The 15625-nt window shown below is 40.1% G+C and overlaps 1 protein-coding gene across 10 annotated transcripts in view; it reads left to right on the top strand.

The window, feature by feature from the left end:
• Positions 1-15625, top strand: part of SEMA4D (semaphorin 4D) — a 154738-nt gene that overhangs the window by 82765 nt on the left and 56348 nt on the right. For 9 of the 10 annotated variants that reach the window (XM_030568011.1, XM_030568012.1, XM_030568010.1 and 6 more), the window contains exon 2: positions 14977-15375. In XM_030568011.1, coding sequence (XP_030423871.1) covers positions 15276-15375 — 100 coding nt within the window. In that variant the 5' untranslated portion in view covers positions 14977-15275. Of the gene's footprint in view, positions 1-11238; positions 11262-14976; positions 15376-15625 lie in introns of those variants that run through there. The other variant, XM_030568008.1, reaches the window with a different exon arrangement.

The raw sequence follows: 15625 nt of genomic DNA, 5'->3' as shown, positions 1-15625 counted from the left end.
GTTATGAGCAGGAACTTTGTCCTGCAATTATTTGTGATGATGTGTTCTTTCGTATTCTGTATTAAGCTTATCTTGGCCAACTGATAGGTCTAAAATGTAACTGTAAATGGGGAATCATCGAGCACGTATGTTTCCAATACGATCTCACAGGGACCACTTCTTGGCTCTATGCTATTTAATATTTTGATCAGTGGCCTGCAAAAAAACAAAATCATCACTGATTTGCAGATGGCACAAACATTAGGGTAGTGGCAAATGAGGAAGAAGACAAGTCACTGATTCATAGCAATCTGGCTTGCTTGGTAAACTGGGTGCAAGCAAACCATATGCCTTTCAATAAAGTTAAATGTAAATGTATACATGTAGGAATAAAATACATGTAGATAGTACTTATGGGGTGGGGACTTTATCCTCTGAAGCAGTGACTCTGAAAAAGATTTGGGGGTCATAGTGGATAATTAGATGAACATGAGCGCCCAGTGTGACGCTGTGGCCAAAAGGGCTAATACAATCCTGGGGTGCATAAACGGGGGAGTCTAGAATGGGAGTAAAGAGGTGATGTTACCTCAATATTTGGCACTGATGCAGCCACTGCTTAAATAATATGTCCAGTTCTGGTGCCCACAATTCAAGAAAGATGATGATAAATTGGAGAGGATTTGGAAAAGGACCCATGAGAATGATTAAAGGATTAGAAAACATGCCTTACAGTGATAGACTCAAAGAGCTCAATCTATTTTGCTTAACAGAGAGAAGATTATGGAGTGACTTCATGACAATCCGTAAGTGCCTATAAGGGGAACAAATATTTAGCATTAGGCTCTTCAGGCTATAAGAGAAAGGTATAACATGATACAGTGGTTGGAAGTTGAAGCTAGACAAATTCAGACTGGAAATAAGGCATAGATTTTTAACAGCGACCGTAATTAACCATTGGAACAATTGACCCAGAGACATGGTGGCTTCTCCATCATGGAAAAATTTTTAAATCAAGATCTGATTTTTTCTAAGAAACATGCTCTAGGATTTATTTTGGGGAGGTTCTGTGGCCTGTGTTATACCTGATGTCCGACTTGTATGATCACAGCAGGCCTTTCTGGCCTTGGAATCTATGACAGTATGGGAACAATAAAAGAGACCACTCAAGTGCAGTTTAAGAGCTAAGTTTTTGACTTAAATAAAAAAAAGTATTTAAGGAATGGTTTGAAGAAATATAAATAAATTACTAAATTATAATAGACTAAAGTAGCTCTCAGTACCCTTTCAAAAACAAATCATTTACTTATCTATCTTTCTTTCTAACTAACTACACCCATAAAAAGAAAATTTGAAGCACAGGGTTTTTGCAAGCTGATGGCTGTCCACAGAAAGTCATAGAATCATAGAATATCAGAGTTGGAAGGGACCTCAGGAGGTCATCTAGTCCAACCCTTTGCTCAAAGCAGGACCAATCCCCAGACAGATTTTTGCCCCAGATCCCTAAATGGCCCCCTCAAGGATTGAGCTCAGAACACTGGGTTTAGCAGGCCAATGCTCAAACACTGAGCTGTCCCCCAGATGTGAAAGCCTGAAGTTGTTGTTTGTAAGTCCATGAGTGATGCTACCAATTTCTTTAAATTGGTTTCTTGTTTTCATAGTTGAACGGGCGCTTTCCAAAGTGCTACCTTTTAGTTTTTTTGCAGGCCAGGATATAGTTGCATGAGCTAAATTATAGCCAGCAGAGCAGATATGATACTAGATACTGCCATGAAAACAGAAGCTTCAGGAGCAGTGAACGAGCAGATTATTTTTGCATTGATCTTTATTTATAGCCCTAGCCCCTTTGCTGCTCTACTGTTCTTGTATTCTTTCTGCCTCTTGGTGAATCCTGCTATGCACCAAATTAGGAGATATCATAGAACTCCAGCATAAGGGCTAGTACCATGGAAACTGATATAGCAGCAAATATTATTTTGATATGTTAGATATCCACATGACTAAAACAAAATGCTAATTATGTGTATTAAGATATTTCAATTCAGAACCTCTAACCTACCTTTTTATATACTGACTTGTTCTGTTTTAGAACTCTTGAACCATATAGGCTACTCATGAGAATGCATTCTGAAAACAATCTCCAGACAGCATATGCGGTTTTGGCAGTTCATTACTATTTGGCTATTTAACATTAACCTGTGGTTTGTGTCTGTGTGTGATAAAATAAATTCATTGATAAGACTAGACTATATTGAGGCGGTGTGGCTGTTTTTTGTATGAGTGAAGTGTTTGCATTAGCAGCAAGTGTATATATATTTTACAGCAGCAGACCACTGGAATGGAAACTATATTTTGGTGAGAAAAGTGGATGTTTTTGTTAGGATGATACTGTTCCAGATCTTAAAATAAATAAATAAATAATAATAAAAGAATGGGGAGAGCTGCTTTTAAGTTTGCTTGTCTGGAGGCTTTCTTCTAAATTTCTTTCCTTTCTGTTGTTCCTTCAACAACGGTTTAAGTTTCAAAAGGCTAGTTACAGGAAGAGTACACATGAGTGAGGTGAGGTATATATACACCTGTGGTTCTACTTGTAAATGATATAAAGAGGAAGTAGCGCAGTTATTTTTAGTCAATTATCCTAAATTCTCAGAAGTACATTTAGTATGTTAATGTTTCATACGGTTTGTTTTATAGTCGAGGTGTGAGCATTTTCCCTTTTTATAAAGCTGAAGGAATTATGTTCAATTTATGTAAAAGAATTACAGTAAAATTAAAGTTTCCTTTGAAGATGAATATAATGAATTTAACTTCTTTCCATGTTTTCATCTATCTTAATCTAGTGGATGTTTTCTTTAACCTTTGATAATTTATTCACAGTTGTCAAAATAATTAGCTGGAAGTTTTTTATTGAAAATTTACAAAGACAGATGGTTCAGACTGTAACTTTTTGGGTTAAAAAAAAAGTTACCATACTTAAATAACTTACCAAAAGAAACTATTTTTCAATATGGGCTTTGAAATCTTAGCTGGGATAGAGGAATATAATTTAATATTTTAATAGGTTGAAAATATACAACAGTCTCTAGGGAACTCCTGTATTTTGTGGTTTTAAGGCTTTTTTGAAAGATTTAGGACAGATGGTAGTAGATCCTGAGGGATGGCTGGATTTGTTTGAATCTGTGGAATTGATGGAAATGTCAATTTGATATTCAGGTCCCAGTGCTCTAATGTGTATAACCATGTCATAGCTATTGGCAAACTACGAACAGCAGTTTATTTGTATGGTATTACTACAGTTGTCTCCTGGACAGGCAGGCAGCCAATAGAAATGGGATTAAACAAGAAAAGTCCATGAAAGCTCCTGTGGAATTAATCCTCACCATTTTTCATTGCATTCAGAATACTGTTCTAAATTGATAGACTTAAATTTAAAATCTTATTACATTATTATTAAATTGAGATTTTTTCCACCCTTACCCCAATGAAGTGCCTCTATGAAATCGTATAATTAAACAATTATCATGAAAAAAACAATCTGTTATATTAATTTATCTTCAAAAGCTGCAATACTTACTCCATTCTTGCTGATTGGGAGAAGATTTCCTGGCAGCTAGTGTCGGGCTGGAGGAGACGCTCACTTTGAGGCCCTTAACGTTGCTGGCCAACAACTACCTAGGTATGCCCAATCTGAAGGTAATTGGTGCAAACGTAGAAGATATTAAAATGTCAAGGAAAAAGTCATCACCTTCCTGTGGGCTAGAGTGATCCTTTAGGGTCAGCCCAGAGTACATGGGAATTGTCTCCCCTCCGTCTGTGGTGATGGTAATAGGGGCAGAAGTAAATAACTGCAGCCCTGAAAAAGGTGGATGGCCTACCACCTCTGTTTGCCTCTATTGGGGAGAGCAGTCAGGACTCTGCCCCCTCTCCTCTCACTTGCTGTGGAGGGACCTAGAACAATTGTCTTTCTTACACCCTGCATTCCCGTGTTAGAGAGCGCAACGATGTAGCCCTAAATATTGATAGTTAAATTTTGAACTACACATTGATATGTACGTTACAAGACTCTGTTTATAGTAATGGTCTTCCCATTAAGTGATCAGTCACAAAATGGACCTCATCTTTGGTGCAGCATAGAAAGGAGAAGTTGCTTCATGGTTATTAAAAAATGTAATAGAAATCATTTATTGAAGGGACTCTTTAAATCCAGTGTTTGCAACCCAAACATTTCAGTATTTTTCTAGTTTAGGAGACAGTGTAAGTGAAATTGGTCTGAAACAAATATGAGCCTGACTGTTCTATTTCCATCCTCCAAGATTATTCAAGTGGAAATGGAAACACACAGTGCAGTATACATAGTAAAAAAATAAATTTATTTTTAAACAAAACAAATCACTATGTATATCAATGTCAGTTGTTGTGAAGGCTGATGTAATCAAATGTGAAAGAAACCTGACTCGAATGCAGTTAGCAGAACTATTGTATACTTTTTCACAGTTCAGATTCTCTGATGTATTCTGAAAATTGATTTAAAATTTCAAGCAAATCAAGTTGAGCAAGCTGTGTTTGAAATTAAATATATGTAATTGGAAAAGTTACCTCTTGATTAAACAGCATAAATTAGAAGCTGGATGGATATTAGACACATCATTTTTCCTGGAAGGTTTCTTCAACAAATAAATTAAGTCTTGTTTAAAATTTGATGAAACATTTCCAGATTCATTATAACCTGAATTGTCATAGCTATAGCTGGCAAACATTCCCCATAACTGCTTAGTAGAATTGGATTTGAAGCACATGTTGTTGGCCTCAAATCCTGTATCGTATCAACAATATACGATAGATACCTGAGAAAAAGTATTCCCTATCCCTGAGGAACACATTAAATAAACTCTGGACACAGGAGATTTATCAGAGGGTTGATTTAATAAGCAATCAACTGCCAGAATTGAATGCTACTTCAAAATGATTATTTATTTATAGCGTGCCATGGTGTTTTACAGACAAAAGATAGATACCTACCCCAGAATGAGCTTAAAGCCTAATGCTCTGTGTACTCTATTACACTGCAGAAATAACCATATTCATAGATTGTGTTGTAAAATGTTTCTGATTTATGTTTCGTGGCTGATTCTCACCTGTAAGGGCAGGGGCAGGATGGTCATGAAATACTCGAAGCCATGTTAGGGAATGGGTTTTAGGCTAGGAATCTTCTAGGATTAAAATGCAGTTCTCTAAGATTGTGACATGGCTTTATTTTTGTCCACATAGGAGCCCATCATGCTTTAAATATTTTAAATGGTGTAGACAGGTTCTAAATTAGCCATAACAAAGAGAGAGAACTTTAGATGAATGGATAAGAGAGAAGTGGATTTACATAGAACAAAGTTGTGGCCTAGCAAATGGATCACAAAAGTCCCTATTTTTTTCTATAGTTTACAATGATTGTTAGGTTTAGTTTTTGTTCTTTGTCTGTTCTTGAAATTAATATGGAAAAGAGTCAGTAGCATCTACTAAAGAATCTAACAAGCCATTATCTAATCATCTTAGGCTCGCTGTTTGTTTTATTTTACGTTTGGGAATAAATAGGATTTTTTACTAGCCTTTTAAAAGATATGCTTCATTTGATTATGGGATGGAGAATGTCTTTACATCTCACTATTTGTGACCTGCCGGTTTCAAGAATCTGTATAATTATTTCATTCTGAAGGATGTTATATTAACCAACAATCCCAGTATTATGTAGGGAAGCCAGTCACTTATGTGAACATTTTCAATAAGCATTCCTTTCTTATATGCTTCTCCCTTGCAGACACTGAAAGTTACCTAGCACTATCGGCTGCCACCAGCTGTATGTTAGGGTGGCACATACTAATTTCTGCAGACATAAAAATTATTGGTGCTCCCTCCGAACTACAGCACAATAATTAAGCCAAACATATTTTTAAATAAGAAAAAGAACAAGTGTTCTGTATCCACGTGCCTGACTTACAAATGTATGTACTGGGAGTTTGGAGAACTCTTGGTTGTTGCATACAAACTCTACCGCTTTTGATAATGCTGTCCTTTGGTTTCCAACATCATTTCCCATTTGACTGCCAAATACAGATTTTTTGCCTTCCTTTCCCTTTTTATTTCTATCTGCGCAAAAATGTAATAAAATCTTTGAATAGAAAAAAAAGATGTGCTTCTATGATGCTCAGGATTACAAGCTTGCTTCATATTTTCTTAATAAAACCATGGCCCTTATGACTTTTTAACAGATGCTACCTAGTAGCATTTCACTCATTTACTGTGACCATACTAGTATTTTTCCGTAAATGTTCCCACCGTTGCATTAATGCAGTTCCGCCAGTGATAACATCAAGAGGCACTAGTGTGGGCTGGCTTGCTGTGTTTAAATCACCATGTTGTGTACAGCAGGTCTATATGAGTGTTTAAAAAGCTGGTAGCCTGTTTGCACTAGCGTTCCTGCTGTTGCTCCCACTACTGGTAAGAAATATTAAGATAAATGCTACAGTAAACAAACCTAGGGCCAATTTTGCAACAAGACTGCTGCCAGGCCCTCCTTGCTTTATATATGACAGTAAATCATAATGTTTTGGGATTGCACAGATAGCATAGAAGGTTCTGGGCTTTATAATATTGCATCTTTTAAAGTAATCGGAGAACAGTCTGTAACATGCATCTGTTACAATTGTTGTAGGATGTGGGTGTATGTTATAGGCAGTGCAGGTATAGTTTAAGCTTGTCTGAAAATTTAACTTATAAGATCCTATTTGTCTGCTTTCAACTTTAATAAATTTCAACCATTTGAAGTGAAATTTCCCATGTGGGTTTCTGCATCAGGCTGAACTTTTTTGGAAAATTTCAGCTAAAATAGTTCAGTTCTTTCAGATAATGAGTGTAGGGGAAAAATACATTGTTTTGCCCATGTTAAAAAACAAAATAAAATAAAATAAAATTCTTACAGTTGTTTCTTTGAAAAGTTCAACTGCCCCCATGCCATTGTGTCAAGGATGTATGCCTTATGTCATCCATATGAAAATCCACCCAAATTTGGACAAGTTATAAGCTTCTGAAAAAGCACAGTTTGGACGTGTTCAATAGAGTCATGTTAGAGTTTGTTAGCTAAATGCTCTGAAGAGCTGTCTACCCTGTCTGTTCTCCACTCTCTTACAGCTCATAGTGGTCAGACCGGAGATGCACAGTTCCCATAGAGCAGTGGTGCAAGCAGAATTCATTTCTTACCGGTATGCTGCACCAGCTAAAGTCGGGGGGGAGACACATGACCTTCTTATGTGACTCCTCATGTAACCCCTCCCCCAGCCCAGGGCCGTGCACTCTCCTCCTCCCCTCCCCGTGATCTATCCCACATTCCATTGTGCGGTGGGGGGGGGAAGAAGAGCGCTCCCAGTGGATGGACATGGCAGCTGCTCTGTGGGCTGCTAAGAGAAGAGGAGGGCTTGCTCTCTGGAACAAAACCAGCTCACAGAGTCGCACCTGCTTTGGGAATTGCTAGCAGAAAAGCTTCAAACCAGCTCCCTCTGACAACAGAGAATATTTTTTTCAGACATGCTGGCAACCGAGCCCCACGCCGACAGCTCCTCTGGCACGGCTGTACCCTTCCATGCAGCTGCATTTCCTGAGTCCTGTCCGGGGTCTGTACAGTATCCCCGCTGGAGGACAGGGCTGAGGGGCAGTACAGCCACACTGGAGGAGCTGCTGTTGTGGGGTTCTGCTCCTTTCGTCGCTGCAATTCCAGGGAGAGCCCTGCAGTTCAGGGCTCTCCCAGGAACTGCAGCGGCAAAAGAAGCTGAATGTGGGATTGCCAGGTAGTCCCATGCCAGCAGCTCCTCCAGTGCGGTGTACCGCCCCAGCCCAGTCCTCCGTCAGGGCTGCTGTACAGACCCCTGGCAGGTGATGCAGGCACACAGCTGTGTGGAAGGGCTGGTGATGGGGCTGGAGGTGGTACGGCCGCACCAAAGGAGCTGCATGTTCTGCTCCTTTTGCTGCTGCAGTTCCCAGGAGAGTCCTGGAGTTCAGGGCTCTCCTGGGAACTGCAGCAGTGAAAGGAGCAGAACGTGGGGCCACAGGGGGCCCCAGGCCGGCAGCTCCTCCAGCACGGCTGTATCGCTCCCAGCCCCTCCCCCAGCCCTGTCATCCGGTGAGGCTGCTGTACAGACCCTGGACAGGAGACACAGGCACACAGCTGTGTGGAAGGGCTGGGAGCGGTACAGCCACGCTGGAGGAGCTGCCGGCGTGGGGCCACACGGCAGCCCCATGTTCTGCTCTTCCTGTGTCTTTCCAGTACATCATACTAGCCAATACACAACTTACTGGTATGGCAGACTGGACCGCCGTACTTGCACCACTGCCATGGAACTACTGCACATGCTGCAGACCAGGGCACTGAACCAGGGCTGAGCAAGACTTTCCCTGCAACCCCTTCTCCTAACTGCCAGGGCAGCAGTGTCACCAGGCACAGGAGCCAAATGGAGGAAAAGTGTTTCTCCTGTTTTCTTAGTGCCCCCTCTTCTGATACCCAGGCAGTATGCAAGAAAATTAAGAACATTCTGACTGAATATAGAGGGATGAGGAGTGGGAAAGGGGAGAGGGAGGAGTTGCGGGAGGGAGGGGAAGAAGGGGATGGGGTAGTAGATGTGGAGAAGAACAGGAGCCATAGAGGGGGGCAGATAAGAACACCAGGGGAACATGGCAAGAACTGAGCCAGGGGCTGGGCAGAAGCTGGGAGGGAGAATAGGAAAGGAGGGAGGAACGGGCAGAAGCAAAAGGAAACGGAGACCAGCATTAGCCAGGGAGCAGGGATAGGAGCAGAAAGAGACAGGGAGAGGCTGGTGGGTATAGAGGCAGAAGTGTCTATAACCACACACCCTTCTACAGTCACTGGCTGCTGCATTAGCTCAAATGGTATAAGACTGTGCTGTAGATCTAAGATCCTGGCTCTGCTGATGACCCATGTGGGGGGGTCATTATGGTTCCATATGATGAAAATCTTGATTTTTTTTTTTAAATCTAGGGGATATATAAAATATGTAGAGAAACTACACTGAAAGAGCTTTACGGTTGCAAGGCGCTCAAAAGTTAGGAAATGCCAGACCCCCCCCTTGTGCATGCTGACATGCTGTTTCCTCCATAGTTGGACGCACATTAAAGTTGTACAGTCAGCTATAATTTGAGCATTTCCTAGCTTTCAGGTGTTTGACTTTGGAACCTACATGTTCTTTTAATGTAGTTTTTTGTATGTTCTATATATAGTGAATTTAGCGTTGGGATGGAGTGCTGGACTGGCAGCCCTGGAAACTGAAATCCTCTTCATTCACTAAAAGGAGTTTCCTCACACTGGTCTGCCTGTGGGCCTCCATCCTGACCACCTTGAGCAATAAGAAGGCAGTTTGTCTTTCAGGCTCATTTCATCGTTGGTCTCTCTGCTAAGTCTGCCAACAGTAGTGCCTGTTGTGGTGCTAGTTTTTTGGTAGGGACATGTCTCCAGCAGAAAATGGCCTGAGTGACTAAATTGTTCCATACAGTCCACCAAGCATATTAACATTCAGTCACTATTAACGTGTGGCAAGTTCAAGCTGGTGACATAGAGATGAATGTGTCTTTGTCTCTCTAACAGTATTTTAAGTCATCTAGCTCCCCATTTTTGTGTTTTAGATTTTACTGTTTTACTCTCCATTGTTTATGTAATAACATTTTCAACCCATGGAGGCTTTATTGTCTACCAATTTCATACGTTCTCTTGAGTATGTCTTTTACTTTACCATTGTTCCTTTGCTGCATGAAAAATTGACATCCCTTATTTCTCTGTCTGTGCACTAACATTATTGATGAACACAGAGGCATTCACAGCTCTGGAATTCCAGCTGTGCCCTGGAAAACTGCCATGTGCTCTGCTAATTGTTTTTTTTTTTCTTGTATAACAGTGGTATTTCAGTCAATTTTTGATATAGAGCATTATGGGGAGATCATACAGGCAGTGTGCCCTTTGTATTGTGACTAATTGCAGCCAAATGATGACTGAAAAAATTCTTGGCAGCAGAGTGTATATTTTAACATTATATATTATTATTTTAAATACATCTACCTTTGAAAACTTATAGCTGTGTTACAGAACATAGAAACATTCCTTGCCCTGAAGAACATAGCCTAAATATTTAAAGTTGATAGTATACTTAGGGTTTCAAGGTTGCTTTATGTATTCTTTCTGATATTTACTTGTTTTTAGGCAAATTATGGCTCATTTTTAGGATTAAATCTCTTCACAATTACCTAACTTTCAGAAGTGCTGAGCACTCATCAGTCCCATTGAAGACAATGAGAATTGCAGTAGCTCAGCAGTTTTGAAAATCAGGCCACTGTTTTTGTATATTCCGTGTTATTTTCTTTCTCTCACTTGAATTACATCAAAGCAGTCTCATACTGAAACCTTGCACTCTTGGGATAAGTTCCCAGCAAGTGTGAATGAATCAGTCCCTACAAACAATTTTCAACTCTGCAAAAAGGGTAAATCCTAGGCATTTTCTGTGTATATTGTATATAAATATATACTGTAATTTTTGCGATGGTGGACTTGGCCAAGTCCTGTTACCCTCCAGCTTCCACTGAAACTAATGGGGGATGAGCATACACACCACCTTGCAGGATTGTGTCCCTCAGTACAGCATATTTTGTACCAAACTACCTATATATATTTTTAATTGTGTTGGCCCTAAACAGACTGTCCTGTAAGTCAGATTTTTTTTTTTTTTTAATAAATTGGTTCATTTGCAGACACACAACACAGGGAGTATAAAATGTCTTATTTCTGCTGGGCAGCCAGAAGGCTTTTCAGTCAACATAGAAAAATGAGCTATAATGAGCCAGCCAGAGAGTTTTTATTCTTCCTCAGTTTGAGAAGATAATATAGTTTGCTTGTTCCAGACTTTCCTTGTCATTTTTCATCACCTAAGAAAGGCGAGATAGCCCGACAGTAACCATGGCAACTAGTAAGCACCGATATTTGTCCATCATGGAGCCATAGGATAAAAATAATTCTATTTTGGGATTCATAAACTTACAGGACACTAGCACTAGCACTCTTTCATGTTATAGAAGGGTTAATAGGTCATTGCATTTTCAGCTGCCTATTAAATAAATGGTAGAGAGAAATGATTGCCTCTACGCCCCTGTGATATTAGTGCTATATAATTATAGGAAAAGAGCAAGAAGATGATGAGAGGAAAACTGATTAATGTGGCCTGTGGACCTACCAAGTCTCTTCAGTAAGCTAAGTGATAAAATAGAAGAAGAAATTAACATTCAACTGGAATGTGAGCCAAAAGAAACTAAAATGTTTTGCCATTTTACAAAAATATTTGCTTTGTTTTTTACACTTCTACTAAATTACATGAAATAAAAATACTAAACTGATTCTTACTAAGTGAAGTAATGCCTTAAAAGACTTCTACTGCACCACCTAGTATCCACCTCCTGTGACTAGATCACTGCATAGGAATCACCAGGAGTGGAATGGATATTACATAGGCAAACTCTGGAAGAAGAAGAAATGGTTACTGACCTTACCGTAACTATATTCCCTGACCTGCCCCCCATCCCTCCTGTTACAGAGTCTGATAACATCCAGACTTTGTGGGGTAAAGGAACATACAGATAGTTGAAGTGGCCCTACCTTTATGTGCTCAGTTGAAGGCACCAGGACACTCAGGGCTCAGGCACAGCTACTACAACAGCTGCTGCTGACCAAAAGGATCAGTCTCTAGTACAGAGAGTGTACACACACCATGTGTGGAATATACATATGGGAAATCATCTTGAAAAACTGCAGTTACAGTAGGGTAGTAATCTTTACTTTTACTAGAAATTAAACATTTGTTTGTAAGATTCCAAGGATGGGAGGCAGAGGGGGAGTATATAACTTATTAGAAAAACAGCTAGTGCTGTATTTTAACACAGTTATCTCTCTGATATCCTGTGAAGTCTGAACTGCAGACTTACTGATTTGTTTGCCAGATTGAATGACATCACAACCACTGTACCATAAACACAGGGAATGAATACACAGGTTTAAAATGGAAAGGATTTTTTCAAATCTTTGTTCTGGTTGCAATGTAATTTGCTGCCTCAGGGAAATGAGACAATTCATAGCTAGGATTTTCTTAGGATTTTTTTTGGTAGTGGTAAATGCTAACTACATTTTGCTTTGTTCCTCTTCTGGAATCTAACTAATGTTTGAAGGGGGATTTAAAAACAAAACCAGAAAAACCTTTGCAAATCACCTTTAAAATGTCTGGTGTATTAAGTACTATTGTGCTAAAAGCTTTTCCCTAGGGCTTCCCTCAGTCTCACAAGGAACCAAAAAAAAAAGGCTTGGAGTCTTTGATTTTGGTTTGGTTCAAATGTTTCCATAGCTTACTGTTGTATCCTTAATTGTCTTAACAAAATGGTGCTGAACCTGTCAGACGTAGTGCCTTGTCAGTCTTGTCTTTGTGCTGTGGAATGGGTAACTTTCCAAAACTACTTCTACAGGAAATGAAGTCTTTGGGCACCACAGAGTGTTTTTTACCAAGAATTTCACATTTACAGCATGCCCATCCCTAAAAGAGTGTGTATGTGTTGGACTTGACCATGGACAGATAGAAACTAGTAAGAAGCAGAATTTTACTATGGGCCAGGTTTTGATAACCTTACTGTGATGGGGCATGCCTCCATCCCAATCAGGAGAATACTAACAAGCTCTCCTGGACTCTTCCAGTACTAAATAGGCAGACAGAGGTCATGGCTACACTTACAGTTCTGCAGCGCTGGTAGTTACAGCTGTGTTCGTACAGCTGTGTAGGGCCAGCGCTGCAGTGTGGCCACATTTGCAGCACTTGCAGCGCTGTTGGGAGTGGTACATTGTGGGCAGCTATCCCAGCATTCAAGTGGCTGGAACGTGCTTTTCAAAAAAGGGGGGCTGGGGTGGAATGTGACAGGGAGCGTGGGGGAGACAGAGAGAGTGGATTTTTGGAGCTGACACTGTTCTCAGCTCCCTGCCTTGCAAGTTGTAAGGACTGGAAGATACACAGCACCTACCTTCAATCATTTTAAAAGTTTTGACCTTTCCCCCACCTGTCTCTTATTCACTAAATGCTAATTATGCACTCCTAAATAGCCGTCAGACCACATAAACAGTTGCTTAACATTACCCCTCCCCCCTCTCTCCTCAGGCAAACAGCTTTGAACATTCCAAAGCAATTCTCCTGCCTTCGCTGGCTCGCTCGCTGGAGCACAGAGCAGCTGTTTGTTTTTTAGCAAGTAGCTACCGGGAGATCGGAGTTCAGCCATTCTTCTGGTTTGTTGTGGACAGGAATTCTGGGATACCTCCTTATACCCCGGAGGCCAATAAAAGCGCTGGTGGTGTCCACACTTGCTGACCAGTGCTGCATCACCAGCGCTGGAATTGCTACACCTGAGGCAGACCAGGTGTACAGCCAGCGCTGCAACCAGGGAGTTGCAGCGCAGGCTGTGCTTTGCAAGTGTGGCCACATCCTGAGTTGCAGCGATGTAACCCCCTCACCACCGCTGCAACTCTCCAGTGTAGCCAAGCCCCTAGAGAGCCTGTTCCTCTGGAGGATGCAAGCTTAAAAATGAAAGTGTCACAGGAATTTGTGGCAACCAGCAGGGAAGCTGCTGTGCCTCAGAAGTAGCTGACTCTTTCTACAGAGTAGCTGAGAGAGAAACAGCTGACAAGCTTCCATCCACCACAAGGACTTAACAGACCCCAAGAGCTGATCACCGTGGGGCAGGGGGCAAAGATAAACCCTGACCTGGGGTCCAGCCTTGCTGGACTGCTATAAACAAATCAGACCTTTATAGGAAACTCAGAGACTGAATGTTAGTGGAAGACCCCACTCTGGAGATCCTGGAAAGGCTGAAGTAAGGTTCCAAAGCAGGAAAAGGACTGTGGGAGGCGAAGAGCTTCTGAAACCACCCAAGCATGATCCCAGAGAAAGGCCCAGCCTTTTACACTTATATTGAAATGGTTTGTGAAACTGCTTATGGAATAAAATACTATGATATCCTTACATGAGTGAGGATATGAGAATTTAGGCCTGTATTTATGTCTTGGATCCACACATCTTCGATGACTGATTTGGAGCTTTTGAGTAGGAAGTAGACTGACCGTAAAAAAAATTAAGGTTGTTGAAAGAGCAGAAACATTTCATTTGGGGCAAATAGATATCTTGACTAGAGCTATGCAAATAATGGATTTTTTTGGTTTGTTGAGAATGCTGAAAAATGGAGAAAACATTTGTCTCAAACTGAAATTTTTTTTTTCAAAATTGTTGATGAATTAAAAAGTCTAAATTCTTTTTGTGTTGGGTCACACAAAAGTATTTCATTTCAAATTTAAAGTATTTTTAATTATTTTAATCTTTTTAAAATAAAATTGAAGGAAATTTAAAAAAAGTTTTCAAACTGAAAAATGAAAACATTTCATTTTGAAAACATTGGAACAAAAGGTTTGACTTTTTTGGAATGTTTTCTTTCAACACAAACAATTTGGTGAATGAAACATTTTCCCTAGCTCTAGTCTCAACATGATTCCAGAAGAGATCTTGTTGAAATATAGATTTGTTAAACTCACCATTGTATTTTTTTATATTTCAGAAAAGTAGGGTTTAAAAAAAACACATTTAAAGGCAGGAAAAGATGTAAATCAGAGTAGACTTTCATCGTACATAAATCGCAGTACTGTGTGCATCAAAATATGAACTATAGTATGGGAAGTTATTGTTGTCAATATTTGCCTGTGGTTATCATATATGTTATAATTTTATTACCATGTAATTTTTGAAAATTACTCTTTTTATAAACTCTGCATAGTGCTGTTGAAGTACTTGCCAAAAATACCACGTGGCTGTAAACCATTGATCTTTCTGAAAACTCAACCCACTTCCTTCCCTTTTCTTTTTCTACCCTCTTTCTCCTATGCAGTTTAATTTACTTCTAAGACAAAACGGAAGAATGTTCTCAAGAGGCAGAATAGTTGCTGAGAAACACTGTGGAAAGTGTGAACAATCGCTGTATTCTGTGACCTGGAAAATGTGTATTACCTTGGAGAAGTAATCTATTGGATGCATAGGCTTGGGAACATCTTTCCAACCTGTTTATTGCAACGTTAAGTTCGGCAATGTCTACCCTATAACATACTATTTGGAACTGGAGATTTCTTCTGCAAAAGGAACATTAGATTGCAGTTATCCTCCAACTTCCATACAGCAAGGACTCCTATCATGGCTCTCTCTGCTTTGTATGCAGCTTTGGGTTTATTGTTTGGAGCAGCAGCAGCAGCAGCATTTGGTCCAGTACCAAGAATCACTTGGGAACATAGAGGTAAGAACAATGACTTAAGCAGTGAAATGTACAGAATCTCCATAGTGTGTGCCTGTCCTATGTAATTTCTTTAAACACTTTGTAACAGAAAATGATTGATGTGATATGGCCCTGCCAGTCTCTTTCTTAACTCCTCAACCCCCAATTTAACAGAGACTTTGCTTGGCTGTTGCTATTATGAAACTTGAATGAATGATCGAGGCTAAAATTTTTAGAAGTAACTAGTGATTCTGGGGCCTGATTTTCAGAA

Source organism: Gopherus evgoodei, chromosome 6 (assembly GCF_007399415.2).
Source record: "Gopherus evgoodei ecotype Sinaloan lineage chromosome 6, rGopEvg1_v1.p, whole genome shotgun sequence".
Classification (NCBI taxonomy): Eukaryota; Metazoa; Chordata; order Testudines; family Testudinidae; genus Gopherus; species Gopherus evgoodei.
Note: the sequence above shows the minus strand (reverse complement) of the source record. Positions and strands in the feature narration are given on the sequence as shown.